Source organism: Anabrus simplex, chromosome 12 (genome assembly GCF_040414725.1).
Source record: "Anabrus simplex isolate iqAnaSimp1 chromosome 12, ASM4041472v1, whole genome shotgun sequence".
NCBI lineage: Eukaryota > Metazoa > Arthropoda > Insecta > Orthoptera > Tettigoniidae > Anabrus > Anabrus simplex.
Window position 1 is genome coordinate 11940583 of NC_090276.1, and position 26959 is coordinate 11967541.

The 26959-nt window shown below is 38.3% G+C and overlaps 1 protein-coding gene across 2 annotated transcripts in view; it reads left to right on the forward strand.

Annotated features, from left to right (window-relative positions):
• The first annotated feature begins 130 nt into the window (after positions 1 to 130).
• LOC136884354 (CREB-binding protein) overlaps positions 131 to 26959 on the forward strand; it is a 263590-nt gene continuing 236761 nt past the window's right edge. For both annotated transcript variants that reach the window (XM_067156476.2, XM_067156477.2), the window contains exons 1-2: positions 131 to 638; positions 20817 to 20945. In XM_067156476.2, the coding sequence (XP_067012577.2) occupies positions 557 to 638; positions 20817 to 20945 (211 nt within the window). In that variant the 5' untranslated portion in view covers positions 131 to 556. The remainder of the gene's footprint in view (positions 639 to 20816; positions 20946 to 26959) is intronic.

Consider the following 26959-nt stretch of genomic DNA (forward strand, 5'->3'; position numbering starts at 1 on the left):
ACTGCATATCGTCACATGGTCACAATTGACCAATAGGAATGCCGAATGCTCATTAATAGTCGGAAATTTTCTGACAAGCGTAGAAAAACTTTTCATCAACAGCCGCCATTTTGACTAACTGGGACTGTGTGGAAATTTGGAATATATTCTTGAAATTATTGTTATTATACATCTCCTAAGGGGCGTTTTTTCGCCTTATTAGTGCCGTGATGTGCTTCGTGTTATCTCACTGCGTCAATGTGTGTTAAGAAACCGTCTAAAAAGGAAAAATTGTGGGTGATTTACTTTTGGATCATTGTGTGAGTTCCGTCGGAAGATGGAGAGTGGAACAGTGTAGGCTCATCCGCCAGTTTGGAGCTTCATTAAGCTCAATCGGTGATTGTGAAGTATTAATATGTGCCTTGAGGGATGTATCAGACATCGAACTATTGGCACGTTGTTAATCAAGCATCATTTATGCTCTCGAGTATCAAAAGAACCATGTGTAGCCGATTGAAATTCCTCTAAATACGATACTGTGTAGGCTAGTAGGCACGGCTTGGTAAACAGGGGAGATATGGCCGATCATCTCGTCGACGGGCCGCCAAACAAGCGGCAGAAAATAACAGACCCATTTCAAGGGCCTTCTGATTCATCTGGTAAGTGAATTATCTCCTTATATATATGCACATAACAGCAAAATAATTTTGCACGCACTTGTGTGATGTTTTGTGGCAGGCGTTACATTTAATATTTGACATTATGGCCAGGTATATTTTGGGTTAGCAGACATGCAACCTTCGTGTCCTATTTGTAAATAAACAGCCTGATGTGTGCATATATCGTCTGCTTTAAGTTATAGTACTTCATGGATTGAATTTTCATTAATTGGTCTATTGTGGAGGGTGTGCCACAAGTCATTCACTAGGAAATAGTGGGCATGGATCTGACAGTCCTTTCTTGGACTGTGTTGAAGTAGTAGGATTGTATTTTCATCTAGATGGTTATTAATATGTGGTAGTAGTCTTATTTCAACAGGTTACATGGCTTCATTTGGTAAATCTTTAAGGGAATAAAATGTTTTCTATTGTGTTTACTGGTACTTAACCAAACATTTGGACTGTCACTGACTGAACTGTGATGTGGTAAGGTTAGGACATGTGTTGTAACTTCAATTCTCGGCAATCGATTTAAATAATTTGCTGTAAGGCTGAATTTAGAAAAGAGTGTAGTTCTATAATTTAAAAATATTAGGACAGATGTCACAATATTATTGTATCTCATTAATATGACTTATTCAGCTTATGCACATTTTACTTGAAAATTGAAGTGACTCTCAGGAAATTATTATGAAGTACAATATTTATATTGGGCCATATAACCTATTGATCCATTTTTATGCACCATGAGAGATATAATATATATATTTGCATGTATTTGCTATATAAGCTGTTCCTGTTTTCACATTTCTCCTACTGATTTTGGATTATTAACAATAGTAATAGCATGGATATTAAGCATGAATGTTGCATGAACTTGCTTCACTTGGCTTTAAGATTTACTTCTAAAAATTTGGTGGTTTGTGCTACACCATTTGTACAAATCTAAATTTGGATTTGTTAACATGGTACTTTAAATAAAATAAACACTTTTGGCCAATACGAGTGCACCATCGGAAGAAAGTTTCACTTTTAGGTTAGGTTTTTGCTTAACTATTTATTGTACCAATAATATTACGTTTTGGCAGTTTATCACATATGGTGTTTTTTAGATTATAAGTTCTGAACTTGAATTGGGCAGAGCGAAGACACTTGCAACCAAGATTTGTTGACATTTTTATAGTTATTAATTTTTTGTCTGAAAATTATGTTTTGGGAGTAATTTGGATATCATTTAAAAATGTTACACAGTTGTAATGTCTATGCCAGTTTCCCATAGCATAAAATTGCTATGATTTGAAAACGGTGATGTGACATTTGTAATTTAATTCTTACTTTGCATGTCCTATCACTGCACAAGCTTGACATAAGGTAATATTTGTAGGGAGACTTCTAGGCAGAAGACACATACTATTTTTGGGTTTTAACTTTGATGTAGGTTAATAACTGAAGTGTGGGAATCATTTCATACTGAATATTTATTTGTATCCCTGTTTTTACAGTATGCTTGGAGCATAATTTAAAAAAACATGCATTTGAATCAAATGTGATAAATTGTGTTGCTTTTTGTTATCCTTAACATAGAAGTGTATTGACTTTTGAAACATAGGTGCAGAATAATGTGGACTCGACTAAGCAGGGCCATTGGTGATGATAGTAGATGTTGGACTAGTTGAGAACTGTGCATTATACAAATATTTTAGAAATTTGTGTTCCCTGTTTGTTTGAAATTGACAGACCACTTCTCTTTTAACTGTGACTGTTCTGCTGAAGTAGACGTACCTTCATTACAAAAAAAATTGCTCATAATATTTCATGCAATTGTCCTTTATTTGCCCAATATGATATGTAGTTGTACACTTTTCTGGAAAATTGTATGGTATGGAATGGGTGGAAGTATTTTGCTTCTTCATATTCATAATTAAATTTGAGGTCAAGCTTGTCTTTCTAATCTAAACGTAAGTCAAAATAACCTCACTACTGTATATCATTCGGGTGGGAGGATTCTCATGTAAGTTACGTTGCTGTAATGTACTGACAGCATATTTATACCTGTACATCCATTTTTCTTTAAATTTCATGTTGGTGACTGCATGATTTAGAATTGAAGGCCTTCATTGAGATGTAGAATTTCATTGTAATCTCAAAAGTTCTTACCGTAGTAGTTTCTCTTGGATCTTAAAGGTCGCTGTTAACTACATCTACATGTTGGAGATTCAAAACTATGTATTTTTATATTAAAGCAGTGGATTTGTAAATCAGCCTGGGATGTTTATAAAGCTACACTCTACACCCATAAGACAGTAAAACATTTCATATTGAGGAAACTGTAGTAGACGGGGAATTTTAAAATTGCCTGTCGGCAGCATACTTGCATTTATTACAAAATCATTTTGTTTGAAGAAGTTATGTTGCAAATTGACCGGGGTAAATAATTGAGCATTCAGTCTTTTAAAACAATTTTTGTTTTGTCTTCTGGCTACCACTGTTTGGTATGTCTAAGTTGACAGGGAAGGAAATCAATTCACCACTGATCTGCATTTAGGGCTGTTGCCCAGGTGGCAGATTCCCTAGCAGTTGCTTACCTAGTCTTTGATTAAAATATTCCAATCCCTAATTCCTCTTCATATAAACACTTATTTCAGTTTTATTTCTTGAATTCCAACTTCATATTATGATCTTTCTTACTTTTAAAAACTTCTTTCAAGCTTGTTTGGGTAGGCTACTAATATCATTCCACACCATCTCTCTACTGACAGCTTGGAACATACTGCTTAGTCAAGCAGCTCATCTTAACCCAAGTCTTCCCATTTGAAAGTTTGCAACATTTTTGTAACACTACTCTTTTGTTGGAAATCACCCAGAACAGTGTTCGCAGTATTAATTGTAAGTGAAGTATTTAACAGTGTATTGAGTCACTTCAACACGGTGTATCAAAATTCAGTATTCCAACTTCTAGGGATGATAAAGGGACCAAAAGATAAATGATCATGGGTCCAATGCAAATTATTGACTGATATAATCAGAAACTATACTGTAAGAGTTAAAATTAATTATGACTCATTCTTCAAAACCATCAATATTATATATTCTGTTGAACATGCCATGATGTCAAAATGCAATATCTCTGCTGTGATTACACGGAGTACATTTTCATTTGTTTTGAGCAGAGCAATGGAACAGTATAAGTGGCAACAAGCAATTCAAGGAAGAGCTCGCTGCTCGGGTGCTTGCAACTGTGTATTCTCTACAGAACGTGCCTGGGGTCTTTCAATGTGAATGACAGGCAGTGGCACGTCATTGTAGAGCGTGTATTGAAGCGGTGCACTTTTGTAGGTATGTTCAGTCCGTCAGCGATTCCGCTGGTGGGATCCTCAACAGCTCTGCCATCAGCTGTTATAGATGGCCTAGGCATCACTGAAGAGGCGTACTAGTGAAATGAGGAGTGAGGTAGTTTCCTGTTGCTTTCCTCACCGAGCCAGAGTTGCTATTACATATCAGTCTGCCAAGCCCACTGAAATGCATACACCACCCGACCCTATGAGTAACATTTTCACACCATTCATAGCAGGGGCTGGCTGCTTAAGGATTGGCATTACTAGCATCGCTCATACCTCAGTCACTTTCATATTGTCAAAGCCAAGGATAAGACACAGACAGATCTATGAGAGTAACAAAATTGCTCTAGCCTATACCAGAAGACATAGTGCACTGTAAACACTAGGTCCTGCCAGCAAAGGCATGGTGCACTTTTGAACAGTTTTTATTTAAAAAAATTACAATTAAAGTGATACGTAATAGTTTTATTCACAACCACTTCAACTGTTGATTTGACAGATGGAATAAATTGAAAAAATATCTGCTTTTCTCTCTCCTGTCATCCCTAGAAGTTGAAGTATTGAATTTTGATGCGTCCTGTACAGAATCTCTCTGATAACAAGTGTAAATATTCGAAAATCATAAACTTTATTGTGTTTTTTGTTCACCAGTACCAGTACATTTTATTTAGCTAGTCTTTCTGCAAATAAAGCTTTGAACGACAGGTTTGTACTTGAAAGGAACCGTTGTTCTGTGGAGCGAATCCATCATGAATTGGTACACTTCATAGATTACGTAATTATTATTGTGCTTCTGTAAACGTTAACCATGTGATGATATTACCAAGCTTTGATGTTCCTTGCCTTGTGCTGTGTCAGTGACAGCTTCAGTAGACTAGGGGTAATTATTCTTTGAATCAAGCCCCACCATTGGGAGCCCTGTAATATCAAATGAAAACCTGAAAATACTGGATGACAGTTTCTTGTATGTCAGCATGGACTGATGTGCTGGGTTGCTGTATCTTGTCTTTTTTTCAAGTTTTGTTAGTTTCCTTGAGAACTTGAGTGGTGGTATTATTAGTGTTGTGTCACTGGTTGTTATTGTGTGGAGACCGTGGGATGTTAGTACTTACCGATTGATCAAACCATTAAATGGGCTAAATATGAACTGAGTAGCAAACTGCAACTAAATAAACACTGCACTGCAGAAAGAAAACTAATAACTCTGCTTCTTCCTCTTCCCATCCCACTCACTTCTAGGCAGTCCTTTGAGGTGTCAGTTGTTAACATATATAGAAGCACAATAAAACATATTGTCTGCAGACCCTGGGGTACCATCTTCGTTTCATTGATAAGAGGTGTGAAAACAGGTGTTTACGTATTCCTTTCCATAGTTTACTGGAAATATGAGCAATTATCATGTCTTAGAAGTTGCTTAAAAGATCTTTATTACTCCATGAGATTATATGGATGTTACAAGGAAACCTCTTCGTCATTTAACAGCATGATACCAAATTTTATTTTGTCCACTATCCTCTTAATATATGATAGAGATAATGTAATTGAATGCTGTCTGTCTGTCTGGTTGGATCCTCAAATAGCACCACCAAAGGCTATGCAGTTATAGCGAAACCGCAAAAACCAATGGCAGAGTCGAAATGAGGCGTACTAGGCAAGACGAGGAGTGAGGTAGTTTGCCATTGCTTTCCTCATTGGACCAGAATGTGCCACTGTAGCACGACTGACCCTATAAGCAACACATTCCAAAACTCTCGGACACTATTTGTGTTCCAAATGTCATTACTCAGCACCACCCATACCCCAGCAGTTTCCATATTGTCACAGCCATGGATGAGACTGGGACTTAAGTGAAAGCTACACTTCGCTCTGGCCTGCGCCAAGAGACTGATACAAAGGTACTGCATCCATCAAGAAATGGCAACAGGCAGTACTGATTGCTATAAGGAGTCTTAAGAGCTAAATTGTAATTATTACCTTAAATTCTCTGCTCCAGCAATCTGGGTGCTGGTGTTCACAAGCTCCTCCAGATCATCCTGTCTGTCCATACCTATGTTATACTTTTCTCTGCCAGTTTACATCATGTTTTGTTAGGTCTTCAAAAATTTACTTTTCTCAATCATAAAATCTTCCTGTGTTCCTCTTACTGACTACATTCCTTTCTGTTTCTGGTTCTGTTTGATGCCGTCTGTCTCATGTGTCCATACCATTGTAATCTGCTTAATTCTAAGGTTTACAACAGACTTGTCCAATCCAAGCTGTTGCTGGATATTATCATTCCTTATTTTGTTTCTCCTTGTGTCCTGGAAACAAGAGCAAAGGAACTTATTTCAGTGGCCCGTAGGCGACTTTCGCAGGTCTAGTTCTTATGTTAGAATTGGTACAGAATATGTTTTGTACAGTGTAAGCTTGGAAGCTTGGGGAAAGTTGACGTCCCATAGTAGTTGCCAAACGGAGTGGTAGAATTTTAATGCAGCTTGTATTCTGTTGCCTGTTTCTTGGTTAATGGTATTGTTGGAAGAAACTTAAGACCCCCTAAGTAGTTAAAGTGATTAATAATATCTACTTATTCATTTTGCCCTTGCAGGTGGACTGCTTCAGATATTTCGACTCATCACTAAAGCAAATGTTTTAGTTTGGTTGATGATCATTCCCATTCGTTCAAATTCTTCTTGCCAGGCATCTAGATAGCTTGAACTTCTGCTTCTCTTCACCCCATAGCATTTCATCATTGGCAAATATAAGTGTATTTATTGTCTGATCCTTCATTTTTGCTATAACCTTGTCCATTATAATAATGAAGAGTGATGGACAACTTCTTTGTTTACATCAGGTGGACTGCTTCAGATATTTCAACTCATCACTAAAGCAAATGTTATAGTTTGGTTGATGATCATTCCCATTCATTCAAATTCTTCTTGCCAAACATCTAGATAGCTTGAACTTCTGCTTTTGTTCACCCCATAGCATTTCAGCATTGGCAAATACAAGTGCATTTATTGTCTGATCCTTCATTTTTGCTGCTTTTATAACGTTGTCTATTATGATAATGAAGAGTGATGGACAACTTCCTTGTTTACATCATGTTTTGTTAGGTATTTGAGAATTTACTTTTTCCAACCGTGGTTCCTGGAATTTGAATTTGTAAATAGCTCATCTCTAAACAATGTCGGTATAACGGGGTTCTCGTTATATGCCTTACTAGCTATAGCGGACTTCTACTGTATATTTTTTATGTTGATAGTGGGTTTGAACCCCACTGACGGCAGCCCTGAAGATGGTTTTCCGTGGTTTCCCATTTTCACACCAGGGAAATGCTGGGGCTGTACATTAAGGCCACGGCCGCTTCCTTCCCGCTCCTATCCTTTTCCTATCCCATCGTCGCCATCAGACCTATCTGTGTTGGTGCGACGTAAAGAAACTAGCAAAAAAAATGTTGATTATAATCTAGGTAGAAATATTATTAAATTACTTCCTCACAAACGTAAGGCTTTTTCTTTGTGATTTTAATCTAGGAATCTTGGGTCAATATTTAATGAACCTGAAATGACACACTGGATAAAAGCAAGTAGAACTTGGCAAGCTGAACAATGGACCCTGTGCCAGTGCTGGAAAAAAATGATGAAGTGGTGATGAATATTATCAATAGACATCTTTACAAAGTTATCCAATCACAGTGAATTATTCAGCTCTATCTGGTGAAGGAAAATGGAACTTGGACCCTTTATATTACACATGCTGTAGTCGATACAACCAGCTCCATATTTAGGTTGTCTTAAAAACTACTTGCTCCAACTTATTGTGTACAAACCCTTCAGAAATACATAGAACCTTTTTAATTGAAAAGCTTTGTGTTGTCGCTGCTGCTGCACGAAGACCCCTTTAGCGTCAACATATGTTTTATCTGGGTAAAGCCTTGTGACTGAAGAAGTGATCTGTTTTCTTTGAATTTGAAAAATTGAATGAAGAAAGTTGATCATTGAGGGGAATATAATAATCTCTAGGCCTTGCATAACCAATCAGATTCAAGAAAATCGAAGGGATGAATATGTGAAAAGACAGCAAGTTGCTTTGCAGCCATTTGGAATTTTGTTTTCAGCAGAACTTGATGGCATTCAGGTCTGCACTTTTAACTGACAGTATTTATGAAAGAGTCCTACTGAGTAATAATATGTGAAGTCTTACCGGTAGCTATGATGGAGGAGGGACATTTTTGCAGAACTCGTTTTATGAATCTTTGTTCTTCATATAATACTTCAGTGGTAGCTTCCTCTCTGGGTCAGTGGTTGTATGTTGGCCTTGGGATCCTAAGATTGTGGTATCTAACCTGGGAAGGGTAGTTGGATTTTTTAAGGGCAGATAAAAGTCCATTCGGTACTGTATGTTGTCAGCATGTAAAAGATCTCAACTTTAACAGAAGGAAGCCGCGGCTCTTGAGTGCAGGCATATTGATTTGATACCATTTTGGCTGCCTACATGTCGTTTTTGAGGTTTTTTTTTTAGTCTACCAGATGGCAGAGTAAACTGTATCTCTGCTGGGCAATCCACGGCTGAGTTTTGTCGTTTTGGCATGTCAACACCAAATGCGTCTCCAGAGTCATGCTGACATACGACACGGAGTGTCAAATGGACTTCTTTCCCCATTCAGAGATCTATCTCCTCAGAGTTTGAACCTACATTTTGCTATCTGGAGCCCTACACCCAACCACTGATCCACTGAGGAAGCTTGATTTAAGATGAAAGATATAATTACTAACAAGGGATGTTATCAGGGTTCTGGCACGTAAAAGAACTCCCACAGGACTAAATTCCAGCAGTCTCCGAAAACTGAAAAGTAGTTAGTGGGACATTAAGCAATTATTATTATTATTATTATTATTATTATTATTATTAAGAATTGCAAAGAATAGTCCACGTGAACAATGTAGGCCCTAGCACTTTATAACAAATATGTTTCATTTCGATCAATGTACATGTCACACACACATGTAACTCAGTAGCAGGGCAGCAGAGATGCTAACACACAACCGCACAAAAATTGGCCATCGCAGAAGATGATTTTCGATCAAAATCTTCTTATCTGAAATAGGATAAACATGTTGTGCAAGTGGTGGAATTCCAAGTGTCATCCCTTTGGCTACAGTTTATGAATACCTGTCTGTTTCAAAAATGTGTAAAATTGTATATTTTTTGCCAGCCAATTTTTATGCGTTTTGAGTGTAAATTTTCATGTGAGACGTATGAGAGTACATTTTAATATGAGAATCATATTGATCCAAATTAATTTTCAGTGGCAGTGTTATAATATTAATCATGTGAAAAGCGCGATGAAGGAAGTGGAGCGGGAAGTGAATACAAACTGTCATCTAGGTTTGGTCCTGGCGCTTTGCAAGGACACTTCTCCTGGACCAGACAATGTCCATAACCAGATGTTGAAACACCTTAGTGAGAATAGTCTGTTATATCTCCTTCGTGTTTTCAGCTGAATGAGTTTCTGTCTCCGTGGCGAGACGGCATAGTCATTCCTGTTTTCAAGCCTGACGAAAATCCTAAGTATGCATGAAGTTACAGACCTATTTATCTTACTGTTTATGTAAGCTATTGGAGAGGATGATAAATTGCCAACTTGTGTGGTGTCTGGAGAAAAAGACTTTTTTCAGAGTACCAATGTGATTTTCAAGCCACTCACTCGACCACTAACTACTTGGTACGCCTGGAGAGTTCTATCCAGGATGCATTTCTTCCCAAACAGCATTTGGTGCCTTTTTTTTTTTTTAAACTTTGAAAAGGCCTATGACATCTCATGGCAATACGGTATCTTTTCAGCCCTGCTTCAATGGAGATTCCGAGGTAACTTGCCGGAATTTATTGTGAATTTTTTGTCCCTCCGTCTATTCCATGTTCGAGTAGGGAGGGCATATTTGCAATACCACATTCAGGAAAATGAGTCCCACAGGGATCGGTTCTTAGTGTCACTCTGGTCGTGATTGCCATAAACGGTATTGTCGCTGCTGCTGGTTCAGCTGTAATACCATTGCTATATGTGGACAATTTTGCTCTGCATTATAGCTCGCACAATATGGCAGTCACAAAGCAACAATTACAGCAAGCTATTAGGGGTTTCCGAGGGCTAGGGTGTGTCTCATTTTCTTTGGCCGATACCTTCAATTTTCGAAGTGTCGGATCCCTTCCATGTTTTCTCACTGATTAATGTTATATAGAGGGTAGCTGTCCAGTTGTACTTACTCTTAAAACAATGTCACTTATCTTGACACAACACGGCAAGACTTTAAAATTTGAAAGCCAAAAGTTTGATGCGTGGAAAGTCTTATTACCTGTTTGTCATGCTGCTGCAAGAGCCCATTTCCTGTTATTGCTGTCATGAACACTTTTTGTATCTCTGATGCATTCAACCATGTGGAGGGTTTATGAGAATTAACTTTAATTTTTCTCTTTTTCGTGCCTTTGTGCTCAACTTGTTGCTCCTATTTGTAAAGATCAGTTCAGCCTTTTAACTTCTTGAGACTGTTATGCACTCCTTGAAATTTCCTTTGTTTACTGTGTGCATTGCACAAATTGCATCTTTGTGATATTGAAGGTTTACGTCATCACTCACCATCATCACCTTCCGTAGGTGCATAACGTTCATCAATTTCAGGGTCTTTTCCGGGATCAGTATAACTAGCGTGCCTTCCGTCCTAAAATCTATACGGTACTGTGTCCGATTAGTCCTGTAAAGAAGGAAACAAATTTATCCCTAAAAGCACACCAAATGAACAACTAGTTGCATAGGTCATGAATGTTTAGATGTACAGTGCTTGAGGATAATTACAGGCCAAGTCCATCTCAGTGACTGGTATTTATTTTCGTGCATGCATCAGAGGAGTTTTGAAGGCACAGAACAGTGCAGTGTCAGTAAGAAAGGTTTGTTATTACCGAGTCAAACCTTGCAATACATGTTTATGAATTACTAGATATATGCACAGACTTACCTACCATTACATTTCTGTACAGTAAGTTATATATGATGTTGACTGATACAGTACAATATGTTGGTGTGGCACTTGAATGGCGAAGGAGACAATTGTTGTCTCTGGTTTGTATTCACTTCATATCCTGCTTTCTTCATTGCGCTGGATCTTAGTATGTGTTTGCTTTTTACATGATTCATTTTATAATACTGGCACTGGAAATTATTTTGGGTTGATAATGCTTTTATGTTAGCAGGATCGTCTCTGCTGCCCCTCTACTGTGTTTCACTAAGGCTGCGTGCACACCGAGTGCGCTTCGCATAGTGTGTCGCGTGTTGCTCAACGCTAAGCATCACGCTAAGCATAACCAGTGCTTTGTTCGTAATCCAGGTGTTCACACCGTCTGCGCTATGCTGCGCTGAACGCCTATCTTACAGCTAAGCGAAGCGCCAGACAACGCGCAATGTTGGTTAATTGCTTAGCGTTACCTAGCTGGTTCTGAATCTATGGAAGAAGAAATTATTCATGCAGTGTTTCAAAGAGAAGAAATATGCAACCCAAGACACAAAAACTATAAAAATGTAACTGTTTTGCAAAATAAGTGGACTTAAGTATCTACAACAGTTGTATCGCATTCCTACAGTAAACATATACAGTAATATTACTTCTACTGTCACACTTTACTGGGCTTAACATTGTGACAGGATGAAATTGGGTGTGGATTTAAGTGTCGGAAGTGTCCGAGGAGAAGTTCGGCTTGCCAGGTGCAGATCTTTTGAAGTGACGCCCGTAGATGACCTGCATCATGATGAAGATGAAATGATTATAAATACACACATACATCCAGCCCCCGTGCCAATGCAATTTACTAATTCCCGACTCCGCCGGGAATCGAATCCGGGACTCTGTGACCAAAGGCCAGTACGGTAACCATTTAGCCATGTAGCCGGACACTTTGTGACAAAGTGCATAGAATCTTCCACACTCTGTCATATCGGTTTATAATTTTGCCAATGGAGGGTGGTAACATGGAGAATATCACTCTGCAGGCTAGTAGTGGGCTTGAAAGTAAATATTTCTGTTTATTAATTATATTTGTCACACATTTACTTCACTTTTGTTACGATGATTCATTGTGTATGCTAATTGTAACAATATTGCAAAATACTATTTATTATATAAAGGGCGTGATTTAGCCGGAAATTTAATTTCCACGTGTTTGCTGCACGGTGCTCCTAGACAATTAGGAAAATTGAATTTCTCCCAATACTTCTCTGCTACTTGACGCCACATTTCAGTTGCAGGGTTTGGAAGGTGAAAGGTACTTTTTTGTCATTTTTAAGTAATCATAAAATGTATCGCGATAAAGTCTTGCATCTCTGTGCAAACGATGGAATTCTCTGAAAGTACCGTAATTCGTTCTTCATTGAATTCATGAACCCACTTTCGATTCTTTTTCCTAATTTTCAATTTTAGGTAACTGTTATCCATCAGTAAACTGTTTCTAGTGTACTTGGATAACGGCATTAGTTTGTGACCACCCTAAAACGTCTTGCGCCAAACTAAGCTGAGAGCACGGCGTAGAGTTTTCGGTGTGAACAGCAAGCACGCCTTGCGCTACGCACAGCATTTCACGCTACACGCGACACACTATGCGAAGCGCGCTCGGTGTGCACGCGGCCTAAGATCCAAGTGTAGCACCTCGATTACTTCTTAAGTTTCGTTGCAATATGCAGGCCCATTATATTCCGCACGGCTTTACTTCTAAATTGACGTTACGCAAAACAAATGAGGATCACCTTACCCCTGTTACCAGCATGCTGCTGCCGCAAGAACAGCTGTTGCAATATGACCGTGTTAACCAGCCCGTAGTCGGAAAGCTAATGGATCGGAATTGAAATTGAATTCACAAAAACTACACTTACTAACATCATCAGATTCTAAAAAGAGAATGAGGGAATAACACATCACCCACTGCTAATGGCTGACACAGGAAGGAGGTTATGACCTACAAAGGGAACACTCCTCTGATCCTAGAGTTACTTTCTTGCTACTTGCCTTTCCCAAACTACACTGAGACATGGTAAACATGCATGAACTAAGTACACTAACCAGTTCATGGGCATAAATAAAACTACAGTTTTTTTATACACTGAACTATTAAACCTGTATTGTACTAACAACGCTATGGTAAACTACACTGTACCCTACTGGAGAGACAAAGACTGATATGAAAAACACTAATTACTGAAGAAAAATGCAAAAGATTGCGCGCTGTACCGAATTCCATACACGCTGAGTAAAACTTTCTTCAGCTTATCCTCCCCCTGTGGGTGGGGGTGGTAGAATAACACTCATGGTATCCCCTGCCTGTTGTAAGAGGCGACTAAAAGAGGCCTCAGGGGCTCTGAACTTTGGAGCGTGGGTTGGCGACCACAGGCCCTTAGCTGATTCCTGGCATTGCTTCCACTTGTGCCAGGCTCCTTACTTTCATCTGTCCTATCCGACCTCCCTTGGTCAACTCTTGTTCTTTTCTGACACCGACGGTATTACATATGGAGGCCTAGGGAGTCTTTCATTTTCACGCCCTTCATGGCCCTTGTCTTCCTTTGAACGATACCTTCATTTTTCGGATCCCTTCCATTTTTTCTCTCTGATTAGTATTATATAGAGGATGGTTGCCCAGTTGTACTTCCTCTTAATAATCACCACCACTTCAGCTTATCCCAGGTATTTCTGGGGTCGCTGGAGTCTCCCAGGCTCATTTTAGTTTTGGCCGAGGGTTTAAGACATCATACACGCTGAGCGAGATAGGTTAACCATGTGGTGAATGTAAATATTAGAGTTGCCAACTAGGTTTCGATATCGCACTCTGCCAGTACAAGTCGTTATGAATGGCAGCTTGGGATAACCAGCAGATAGAGCCAAAATTGGCCAAAAACGTCAATTTAGAAGTAAAGCAGTGCGGAGTGTAAGTATGTACATTTCTCAACACTGGTGATCAGTCGGATGAATCCATTAAGCTAATCTTGACTGCACATGCGAGCAATGGCAGTTCTCTTCAGGAAACAGATATAACCTAAATGGTGTGATAAATCGCTATTTACTTGGCTTTTGAAATGTTCCCACCTTAATTAAGGCCACGGCCGCTTCCTTCCACTTAATAGGCCTTTCCTGTCCCATCGTCGCCATAAGACATTGTGTCGGTGCGACCTAATGAAAAAAAAGAAAAAAAAAAGATTCCAACAATCAAAGAGATAAAACAGGAGATTTTCACTCAAGTTTGTTGATTATTGTTGACATTACAGCCCACCCTCTTGTACAGTTTGACCAAGTAGTCCAGCCGGTTAGGTGCTAGTGTTCAAGATGTGGGATGAAGTACTCACATAGTTGGCCTTGAGGAAATGGCATTTAGATCCGAGAGATCCACATGTGCGAATTTATTGGTTGAAAGGCCATAAAAACTTGCTTCAATATAGTTTACACTTTTTAATATTTTTATAACACATCAGATATTTCTGTGCAATACAAAGCCAAAATACAAGCTGTTTTAGTAATCATAATATTAATATGCATGGTAAATTTAGAGAACTGGTTAATTTGCCCAGTCATGAAAGTAGTGAGAATGGTTACTTATAAAATATGTGGGAACAGTGGCAGGAGAGTACTCAGAATGAGGAATACACTATGGATGAAGCTGTGTGTATAAACCGGCTTCAGTGATGGGATCATGTGTGGTGAATGCAGGAGGATAGGTTAGCTAGGAGAATAATGAGCCTAACCATGGCAGGTAAGAGAAGCAGAGCGAGACCAAAGCGATGATGGCTAGACCGTTTTATATGATTTAATGAAAAGATATAATGAACAGCAGACCATAGAGCAAGTCTTGAGGAGAGAATAACCCCTGTCCTAAAAGACTGCATGGTCCCCATGATCCCAGAAATAAGTGGGATAAGCTGAAGAACATTTTTACTAGGCAGGAGAAAAATACTTGCACTCTTCATTATCGTCATTTCAGACTGTTGGAAACACTTCTACAATTTCATTTTACCTTTGAGAAGCCAGCTGGGTCTGATTTCTGATTGAGTGAACATTAAACACACCAAAATTGTTCCCTTTTGATCCATTAGTTTGCTAGTGTCTGTCATTCTTGTGATTTACACTTTAAATACCAATGTTGATTTGTTTGGCATTTACTTCGTGAGCGTATGAATATGAAATCAGATCGTGGATCAGTCGGTTGACAATTAGTGCTTCAATCCTGGAAAATCTGTGTCACTTGATTTACTGAAAACTAAGGGCAAAATTCCAATTCAAGCATCTCTTAACATCATTAACTACAGAAAGGTTGAATACACAGTGTTATTTCTGTGAATTCCAAGAATTTTCTTAGTCTGGTTTATCAGATTATTCCACAATATAGTGGGACAGAATAAGGTGTATTTTACATGGTCTTCAGTCTGTATACTGGAGAACATTAAACATTGCTTAGGCAGGAAGAATATGTTTTTGCTGTGTGAAACGAAGGCTGTAATGAATTTGACGATTGATCAGACTTTTTTTTTAAAGATCAGGGATTTGTCTCGTACAGTTGAAGATTATGTATGTTTATTATTGCTGCCAATGGATAAGAGTATATTTATACTATCTTGCAACAAGGAATCTGATTTCAGACTGTTGGTGAAACAATTCATATCTTGTTTGATTCAGAGAATCTTCCATAAGACTAAATTAGAATATAGAATTTCATACTTCATATTTGGTCTGTATTGGAAGATAATCCAGATCACAGATTGCTGTTTTGTGAAGTTATCTGGTTTGTTTTTGAAGATTGATGGAGCAACTTTTAAATTGTATGGCCATTTCAACAGACCCGTTGCACATTCCAGTATCCTGAATAATCATACTGTTACTCCTGATGGTCTAATCAAGCAAGCATTCCAGTGTAGAGTAAAATATCAGACTACAGAATACGTGGATCATGCGTATTTTTCCTGGGTCTAAAACGGTGGAAAGTAATCAGAATTATTGTCATGTTACAAATTTCGAGAACTACAGATGCTTTTCGATAATTTTGATTCCTTGTACCTTCATCATACTATACCACCACTTCGTTAAAGATCATGGAACGTTTTTGTATAAAGTAATGAGAAGTAGGGGAACAGCTAAAAAGGTTGCAGAGATCTACAGACCTTATGCCCATGGAATTCTTCTTTACGAGCCTAGTTGGAAGACAGAGTCTTATAACTTGAAAAAATGCATGACTTTTACATATATGTTAACAAACACTTGAAATAAGACTCAGGGAAACGACTATACTTAACCATTTGCCTTATTGTTACTGGGCACAGCCAGCTTTGTCTAAATGCCATGGGAAAACACTGTAAAGATAAAAAGTAGGTGGAAATCACAAAGAATATTAATGAATCTTTCTGTATAGGACTATATACGCACTACTATTAATCCTTTATCCCCTTCTAACCTTGTTAAAGGCCGGGCTGAGTGGCTCAGACAGTTGAGGCGCTGGCCTTCTGACCCCAACTTGGCAGGTTCGATCCTGGTTCAGTCCGTGGTATTTGAAGGTGCTCAAATACGTCAACCTCGTGTCGGTAGATTTACTGGCATGTAAAAGAACTCCTGCGGGACTACGTTCCGGCACCTCAGCGTCTCCAAAAACCATCAAAGAAGTTAGTGGGACGTAAAACAAATAACATTAGTATTAACCTTGTTAAACACATCAGAAATTGCCGAAAGTCATGTTCCAGAGTGATGTGTATTTCTGTCAAAGAAGTGGAGAGGCAGGGCAGTTTGACAGAGCCCTATGTGGCTATTTCTTACTAATTTTGGACTATTTTCTTTCTTAGATTAGTTTTGAGTCTCTATAAGAAGCAGAAAGGAATGTAATAAGTGACAAATCATATATAGACAAATAAGAACTTGAAAAGAAACACACAGTTGGGTATGTGAGATATGTGTTCCTTTTAACCTTCCTATCTTTCTTCATTGTGGTTTGAGTTTCTGTGAAAATACCAAATTTCATTGTAATCCTCTGCTTAGACTCTCTCTGCAACTAGCACTTATCTCCGACATTAATATTTGTCAAAGTTTACCAAGATGGTGGATCTAGGATTATACCTTGACTAAGTTTTCTATTTCCACCTGTAACTGGACAAAAGACAAGTCTTGGTTCTCTTTTGGTCATAACAAACTCTAATATCATAAATGGATTTTGAAGATATCAATGTGCAGTGAACTAGTATACTAATTGAAAAATGAAAATCCACAGCCTGTTTCGTCATTTGACCAGGTCAGGAATTGAATGAATGAAGCCCCCATCTAGCGGCGAGGATAGGAATTGTGCCGGCTGCCGAAATCTGTCGCACTTCTCTGGAGCAATGATTAATGAATGACAGATGAAATAAAATATTGGAGAGTGTTGCCGGAATGAAAACTGGAGTACCCAGAGAAAAACCTATCCCTCCTCCGCTTTGTCCAGCACAAATCTCGCATGAAGTGACCGGGATTTGAACCGCGGAACCCAGTGGTGACAGTCCGGCGCTGCCGCCGGAGCCACGTAGCCTCTAACTAGTATACTAATAAGTATACACAAATGCCTCGAATCGAAATTTGCAAAATGTGCTGCATTTTTATTTGATGGCTGACTATTAATTGTGTAATTCGTCAATACAGAAATGAAGATTATAGATTACAATATTCATTATGAAATGAAATGAGAAAATTGGTACCCTTGCAATGTGGTCACAAGGAACATAATATTAGGAAATAATACAATTATATTTCTATCTTTATACAATATTTGGTTCAAAGAGGTCGGGACAGTGATAGGAGGGCAATAACCAAGGAATGAATGTCCGATGTGAAGCTATGTATATGAATATGCTTCAGTAGTCTAGTTATGCTAGGAAAAAGGGGAAGATTAGATTATCTACGGGGCTATTGGTTTTGGCGTTGGAGGGTAACAGAAAACAGTGAAATTCGAGAAGATTAGTGCTAGACTTTGCTTTTAACGAGGTCGAAGTAAAGAGCATAAAATCAGAAAAGAACACAGTTTTAGAGATGGTATTTTTTTTACGTAAATTTTTTTATACACGAGTATATAAAATGAGTTGCCTTTAATTTTATTGCAAGACTACTGAAGGGCTGAAACATAAACTCCAACTAATAATCACTGATGCAAAGGACTGGAAAAGGCAGATACTTTGCATAAATTTTAAATAATTGTTACTGTTGGTGTCTCTCATTTTTATTAATAAATTTTGACTGAGATAGTGATCTATGCAGTCCATTAAAAGGCTAGTATATCAAAGGCCGGGCTGAGTGGCTGAGACGGTTGAGGCACTGGCCTTCTGACCCCAACTTGGCAGGTTTGAACCTAGCTCAGTCTGGTGGTATTTGAAGCTGCTCAATTATGTCAGCCTCATGTCGGTAGATTTACTGGCATGTAAAAGAACTCCTGGGAGGACTAAATTCTGGCACCTCGGCGTCTCCGAAAACTGTAAAAGTAGTTAGTGAGCAAATAACATTATTGTTGTTATTATTATTATTATTATTATTATTATTATTATTATTATTATTGTTGTATCAGAGCTATAGAAATCATTAAAGCTGATGTTAGTGGTGCAAGATATTGAATTCAATTTTAGCTGGGGTTTGTGGGCCCCGAGACCATTGCAGTGCAGGAATTCCTTGTTGGTTTCCAACATGCTAAAGAACTCCTTCGGGGCAGAATTCAACCACCACCATTTCCTAAACCAGACTTGGTATAGGCAATCCCTAAAACTAAGCTATCGCTCTTGATATATTCTGCCATTACAGCTTGAACTTTTTGATACACTTCTCTTGGTCTTCATTTGAGTGGAGGGGGACCTACAATGGAATATTCTTAAAGGGCATTTCTCAAGTGAAATGTTTTTGTGCAATTTTACCTTAAGAAAGAAAAAAATACAAGAGCTGTAAATAAAGTAGTGGCAATATAGATAGAACACAATATTTAACGAACTAGTACAATAGCATTGTATTCCTTCAATGTAGTCACCTGCAAAGCCTATTACCGTTTGCCAAATATCGAGAAACCATTGGGGAACGTTGGCAAGGCGTTCTCTGTTGGACAGGGACGGAGCACCGTACTGCTTGGAGTACAGATGCACGCCAGGAAATCGGCGGCCTCAGAGGCGTTCCTTCAACTTCAGAAATTGCTTGAATTCGCAGGGTCTCAATGTGTGGTGAGTACGGAATGGATGGCCGACCTGTGCTGTGCAAATCCGTAGTCTCATTCCGACCCACACAGAACGCCTTGACCCATCATGCAACTGTTCTATACGATAATACATTCTCGCTACGGGCTTCACATAATCCTCGATAACATTCTGATGCGTTTTTTCCACGGGCATCCACGAACGCTGATCACTTTTTGAAAACATGCTTTAGAGTGGTGAAATCAACACTTCAACGCCACACAGCAGCAACACTCCCAACTGGATGCCCATCAAATGCACATTTCCCATTGACAACTGCGCCGCGTGACTGCTTCGAATATGTGGACTACTTTGCCACTTCTTTATTTACAGCCCTCGTATCTTTCCAACCAAAAGTTAGTTTTCTCTTGATGCAACATACTGTGGGCATTGAAAATAATTGAACTGTTAAGGTTCTCTATTATGACGTGAATGGTAACTATCATAGTTTACAAAAAAAAACAACTTTATTCTCATTTCTAGGTTATTGCGGGATCGAATGTTTGATATCTGTATTTAACAGTTGCCAAAAATATAGTAGATTAACTTTTGTACCTATTGCTTATGGTTTAGTTTATTGTATAATTGCAACAGTAATGGCATAGGGCAGAGGTGGACAACCAGCACACCTCAATATTAACAATAATGGTTGTTTGGCGCTTAAAATACGTAAAAGTGTAATTCCCTAGAGAACCTTAGAGATACAAAGAAAATGTATATTGTATTGGTAGATAACTGGACTTTAAATCACGAGCTGGGCTCTATTTTATGATAGGACTAGCCACTTGCTGGTTATTTTGGTTTTTAGTGGGTAAAACATGAACGTTCAGTAATACCTACATATTAATAACTGGCATTTTCAAACTGTCGATTATTGAAAAATCATGATAGGCCTGTGTTTGAACTGAATATCTTAGGTATACCCATACCAAATTTCAGCTCGATCCTTGATTGAAGGAGAAAGAAACAGCCGCAGTCTCATTTCAGGCTACTGCATTATTTTTGCACATCATTTTGTAAATAATTTATTTTCAGATAAGCGTTTTGAAATAAGAGTAATTTTCCCTTTGAGAATTTCTGTGCAAAATGTCATGTAATTCCACCCAACATAGAAGTGATGTTTCAGCTAAGGCATTTCATTTTTATGTATAGAGATTGAAAGGCTCTTGATCTTACTTTCTCTATTCAACCATAAGCATGTTAAGAAAAGCCTGGGGTAGTTTATCAGGTCATCCATTATTTTGTTTTATGGTTTCCTATTGTTGGGTGAGAATGGATAGCCCACATTGAGTTAATAAACATTTTAATTTGTTTGTAACAAGTCTTAAAAATTATTCATAACATATTTTTGGGGAATGTTTTGTTGAGATATTAATATCCTCAGTGCAGTTTTATATTGCAGTTGTGTTCCAATTTCTATGGATTTTGAATCATAGTTCCTCTCCCAAAGTACTTCACTCTCATCATTTATGATCTTGTTGGGACCTTTGTAAAGGCAGTTGTCTGTATTATTCTGTACCTATGTTAACAGTTTTTAAGTTTCTGCTGCTCAATTAATGAGAGGCCCGTTCTGTTTTTTTTTTTTGGTTTCTCTTAATATGCCATCCAATTCCACAGTCTCGATGGCACCTTTAATGATGCAACATGCTTTCAACTTCGGCTTGGCTACATCTCATGGGAACAATGGTGGCGGGGGATTACAACAGCAACAACTACAACAACAACAGTGGAGTTCACAGAGGACAAGTAAATTAATTAAAAATTAATTCCCCAGACCCACCTGCACTTCCCAGTTAAGGCAGTACATTGGTCAGGCAGGTCTTACCTTTTCTGTTCTTTGGGCATATGTGGCCATTTCTTCATCTGCTATTTTTTTCTGTCTTTATTTTCATGCCAATGGCATATTTTTAATGTTGAAATTAAGTGGCTAAATTAGTTAAGATTCTCATTAATGCAAGATAGGATGTCTGTGATAATGTGCAGTCTGCTTTAATTTGGAAGAGTTCTCATTTTAAAGTTTCCCTAACATAATTAGAAATAAAGTTATGTAAGTTTACATGCTTTACGATTTGGACAAAATAAAAATATGTAAATATAAAAATATACAGAAATCAAATGACTATGTTAATCAGCTTAATTTCTCTTTAATGTTTGCCGAATGATTTAATTTTACACCGGAGTGCAACTCATTACTGGTACTAAGAAGTTTAAAAGTTTCTTGAGTAGTCTAACTGAAGTTGTGGTTTTGCCTAGCCAAGGCAGTTGAGGCGTGATCAGTTCACTCTGAAGTACGTGAGTTCTGTGCTCTGTCAGGAAGGTGAAAAATTTAAGAAACAAGATTTCCACTCCTGGGGAAACGTATGATCCTGAGGTTCACTCAGCCTACATCAAAAATGTGCTTTTATCTTCATTTCAATTCTGTGTATTTCGCAAATACAAAGAAAGTTTCTTTGGTTCTTTTAAACCATTTTAGTTATATTCGTGATTATTTGTGCGATACTCAGTGAATTGCTACTATTGCTGAGAATTCTGCAAGGTTGCAAAATCTGATCTAATTTTTCATTAATTTTTTTTAGGAATGTACAATTAATTGTCTACTTAAAATTAATATACCCCCATCTAGATCTGATATTGGCTCTTTATCTGATTTATTATTTGTATTTATAAAGCAAATTGAAAATGAAGTTTGCAGTTCTTAATGATACACAAAAATCATTCTTGTGCTATTGATATTTCCGTCAAATTCTCGAAAGTTCTGTGGACAAAAATGAGCATAATGAAATTTGTACATTCTGTGATACCATCTTCATACTAGATTGAACATTTAAGAAATTTTCAACTGAAAATCTCTAAGGAAATAGGTTCTCTAAAGAGAGATAAATAATGTGATCACTTATCACCGGCATCTCCCATCAGCATGTTGAGAACTGTGTAGGAAAATAGAGATGGAGTGTTATTGTAATGCTTTGATGACATTTTGTGGAATATTGGCAGCGATGTGTGAAGTTTTTAGCTGTGGGGTGGTTAGAGAGGTTTGATCTTGCTGTGGGTAATGTACCGCCTTTTCTAAAAAATGAATCCATTCAGTAACCGAGCAGGATGTGCCAATTAAGTATGTGCTTACAGAATCAACAGAAATTTTTTTTCTTCTTCTAGCCTCCACTTTATTATTTTGTCAGATGGTGCAGGAAGAGTGCCCTGGAGAGGACTTCTCTTGCTGTGTAAGAGAAGGACACATTGGCAACATTTTAAAATTCTCTTTTGAGGAACAGCTTTATTTAGCATTAATTATCCCTGCAACTTTCAGAGCACTCTTCCCTTGATGTACCATGCAGAGGCACTCAATTTTGTTTGGCGTTGCCTCATCTAGTACACACCTTCTGCGGCACATCTTACGTTAATTTTCTTTCTAACCTTAATTTTAAATCATGGCAGGATTTGGAGAGCGGAGCAGAGACTGTAGCAGGACGGAACTGAGCAGCATGTTCTTTGTGTAGAAGTTGTGGTGTCTTGTTGCTGCTTTCTTGAAGGTCTGGTGTTGGGGGAGCAGAAATTAATAGCCAAACAGAAGTAGACATCTACAGTATTTGCTCTGTCTCCTTAACCAACAAATCCTTTTGTATATTAATATTTAAAAAGAAACTAATTTGAACTAGGCCAATCACTAATAATGACAACAATAAATTTGAAGTAGTTTTTGAATGAATATTTGCTCTTTTTTGTGTTTTTTTTCCCCTACTCGGTAGGCCTAGCACAGCATGCTATTTGTTAGCACATTTCAATACTTCCCCAGTCTGCTGCCTTAGTTTCATTCATTGTTTTAGAGAAGCACGATTGCCATTCTTCTGCCTGTTACTGTCTTGATTTTTTTTTGTACATATTATGTAAGTAATGTGAAGATATACTCTTTTTAATTAATTGGTTTTCAGTCATTGGGTAAGTTTTATGTTGTTAACTGAATTCCATTGGCTTGCTCCCTTAAGACTTGCAGAAGATTCTGGAGTGTCAAGTATTACGTTTATAATCTATATCCCTGTGTTGTGATTTTCTCTTTATTAGTTTTTTGTCTCGTCATTGTTATCATATTGAGCCAGTTTAATGTGTATTCCGACTGTACGTTATCTCTTTATTTACATTTAATGCATTTATGAATATTGTGATGTTTTGAACTGATTTCTTCTGTTGTTCAGTTCATATTAGGAACAAAATAATACAAGAGATGTCAGCTTGAAGACCATTTAACCAAGGAAGGATTTTCTTTTTTTTATTTAAGTGTAATCCTACCTCATCTTCACAAAACACCATAATCATAACAAATAAGTTGGTCAGACTGATGGGTATGTACACTGAGCAGCCAAAAGTCATGGGAAGGGTTGTCCCATTAGAAAATGTTCTGTGTATGACCCGTGAGCGTTGCGGCTAGCTGCGACGTAGCTGAGCAGTCTGTCACCGACACAAGTGTTGTGAAGATGGCAACACGTCGCGAGTTAACAGACTTTCGACGTGGGATGATCATCGGCGCATGAAATGCGAATTCGAGGGTGGATCTTCAGTATCGCAGAGAATGTTACCACCCGCATAAACCGCAGCATCGGAAGACCACGGGTGTTTAATGAATGGACATCATGTCGCCTCTGCAGAACCATACTGGACGCTCGACGGACTATTATGATACCAAATTAAAATAATAAGTTAATTAAATTCACCTTTTCAATACAAATTAAATAGTGTTTATTAAATAAACATTTAATGGGACTAGTTTTGACCTATTTAAAGGTCATCTTCAGCCATATCGCGTGTAAGACAACGTATTTGTAACACAGTGGTTTTAAAGATGATTTTAAAACAGAAGTTTGACATTATGAATTTTTTTTTAGAATTTCTACATCTCGTCAAGATTATAAGTTATTTAAAGTGTATCTACACTGATACAAAGAATATCAAAAGACTTCTCTACCACAATAACATTATGCATATATGCCCAATTCCGTACCTCATCAAGATTGTGAATTTCAACTTGTATCTACGCTCTTGAATACTACGAAGAATATAAAAGACTTCTTCTCTTATATTCCTACAGCTAAATGAACAAAAGTTTTTTTAAGGAAATTCTAAAAGCAATTTTAATAGTGTCAAACTTCTTTGTTTTAAGACCATCTTTAAAACCACTGTGTTTCAAATACATTGATTTACACACGATATGGCTGAAGATGACCTTTAAATAGGTCGATACTAGTCCCATTAAATGTTTTTTTATTTATTTACATTTTATGGCCTTCATTGGACCACTCCAGCCAACTTTATACAAATAATTTTTCAGTTTCCTGTCAGCCCAGTACTTCTTCATTCTCTCTGATCTTATCTTTCTTTCTTCATCGGAAATCACCCTTCCTATTGTCTGTTTGTTGATTCTGATTTGCAGTCTGGTTTGCTTGTCTGCGAGTTTCTTGATTTTGTCGGTTTTGTTTCTTAGGTCTTCCACTGTAATTTGTAGTTCATATCTTCCTTGATTTCTGTAATCCACTTGATGTTGCACTTACTATTCCATAATTTTTCTACTATTCTCCGGATGATCCTGTTCTCTGGTGTCCTGATTAGATGTCCAAAAAATGAAATGCGTTTCTTCCTGATTGTGCTCATTACTGGTTCTATTTTCCTTGTAGACTGTTTCATTAGAAGCTACTCTCCAGTGTCCATCTTTTTCGTATGATTTGTTGATGCACGTTATAATGATTCTTTTCTCTATATTGAGTATTTTGTCTATTTGTGCAGTGTTAGTTGTTTTGAGGATGTTTCGCTTGTATATGTTATTTCTGGTTGAGTGACTGTTTTGTAATGTTTCAATTTTGTTTATTTAATAAACACTATTTAATTCGTATTGAAAAGGTCGATTTAACTAACTTATTATTTTAATTTGGTGTAATCAAAGTTCAATACGGACCCATAAAATGAAATTCATTTCTCTAGGGCACTATTATGAGTCAGATCACCGCCCATTTAAATGTTGGGAGTCAGGAACCTGTTTCTACCAGGACTGTTAAGGAGGCAACAGCACCGTATAGGCTTCACCAGCCGATGACCAACTCTTGTCCCTTTGCTGACACCTCGGCAAGGAGCTCAACGACGTGCATGGGCCCGAGAACATTAGCGGTGGACCATGGAACAGTGGCGGCGATGAATCCCGGTTCCAGTTGGGCGCGTGAGTGTGGCGTACGCACCATGAAGCTATGGATCCTGCGTGTCAACAAGGTTGGGTTCTGGCGGCTAGTTTGACACCACTGCATTGCTTCTTTCAAAAGCATGTACAGTGATAACGCACCTGGGAGATAAATGCTTGGCTGTGGCCTGCAGTGTGTGTGGGTTACCAACATCTGCTCAGGCAACTCATGAGTTTAAAAATAGTACGGTTATGTAATAATGAAACAATTATTTAAAGACAGGCTTCTAACAATGTGAATGGCCACTATTTAACAAAGCAACAGAATAAACCAATGAACATATTGATTAGGAAGTGAATTGTGTGATGTGTGAATAAAGGTATACTAGTCCGCTGCACCAATTTTCACATAGATTTTGGTCGACTTTACCCATGCCTGTCGTAAGAGGCGACTAAAAGGGGCGACCTAGTTGCAGAAGTGGATAATTTTGGTACCATGTATTGTACCTCCTGTGGATGGGAAGGGCTGAATACATCCACATGTAATCCCTACCTGTCGTAGAAAGCAACTAAATGGGTCATGTGGCCATCGGTCCCCTCTTTATTTTTTATTGAGGGTTAGTTGTGGTCTGGATCAAAATTTCATGTGCGTGCCGCTTGGGCAGGGGTCTCTTACATGTGTGATTATGCTCGAAAACTCGGGCGGTATCCGCAGCCCGTCAGGTGGGAGCGCCATATGCTCAACAGTAGACATCACTCTGTATACACAGTGGGGTACATACTGTTGTGATTAATTTGAGGAATGGAGTTCTAGTGCTCATTGCGTCTGTCATCCCGTATTAGCAATACCTGCTACGACCAGATGGGCATTGCGTTGGCTGCGTAGTATGGTTACAGAAGCCCCTGATCGGAGTGGATGGCATTTGGGGAGGGTGATTTTGGGCATGGCCGGGAATAAACGTTTTAAACCTATCCATGGTCAAACCCCCTGGGAATAAGCGCAGCATGAAAGTATGACATGCAGCTTCCCTAGGTTCCTGGTTGCAACCACAACCGGTGGGCAAGATTTTAAGCTGATGAAGTTTATTTTGTTCAGTAGACACATTGACGGTGTCTGTGGAAGATTGAAGATGTGGAGCACTATGGTGTGACACGTCTGGCGCATGGTAGCCTTGGGCACAGCAGTTTTCACAGGTATTGCTGAAGTAAAAAATGTACCTGGTCGACTCTGTGCTATCCCCATTTTGAAGTCTAGTGTTTAAGCAGGTGCATTCATAGAATTGAACTTACCACGCATTTCCTGGTAAGAAACGGTCTTGATCTCTTAGATCGTCATCTCGCTGAGATATACCGGACAGTTCCTATCTCAAAGAGAATGGAGACTGGGACCGTTAGTACACTTGTTCAGGGGTGTGCTCTTCCGCGCGATGAGCTTTTCTTCTACGTGGACCACATACAGGCAGATTCGAACGAGATACCATGTGTCAGAAGCTTTGGCATTGACAGCACAGCATGGGAGGCTGGATGTATGGCCTCACATCGCAATGATAGATTGTAACCTTGACAAGTAAAAGCTTGAAGGTAGCAACCACCCGGCCTTTGA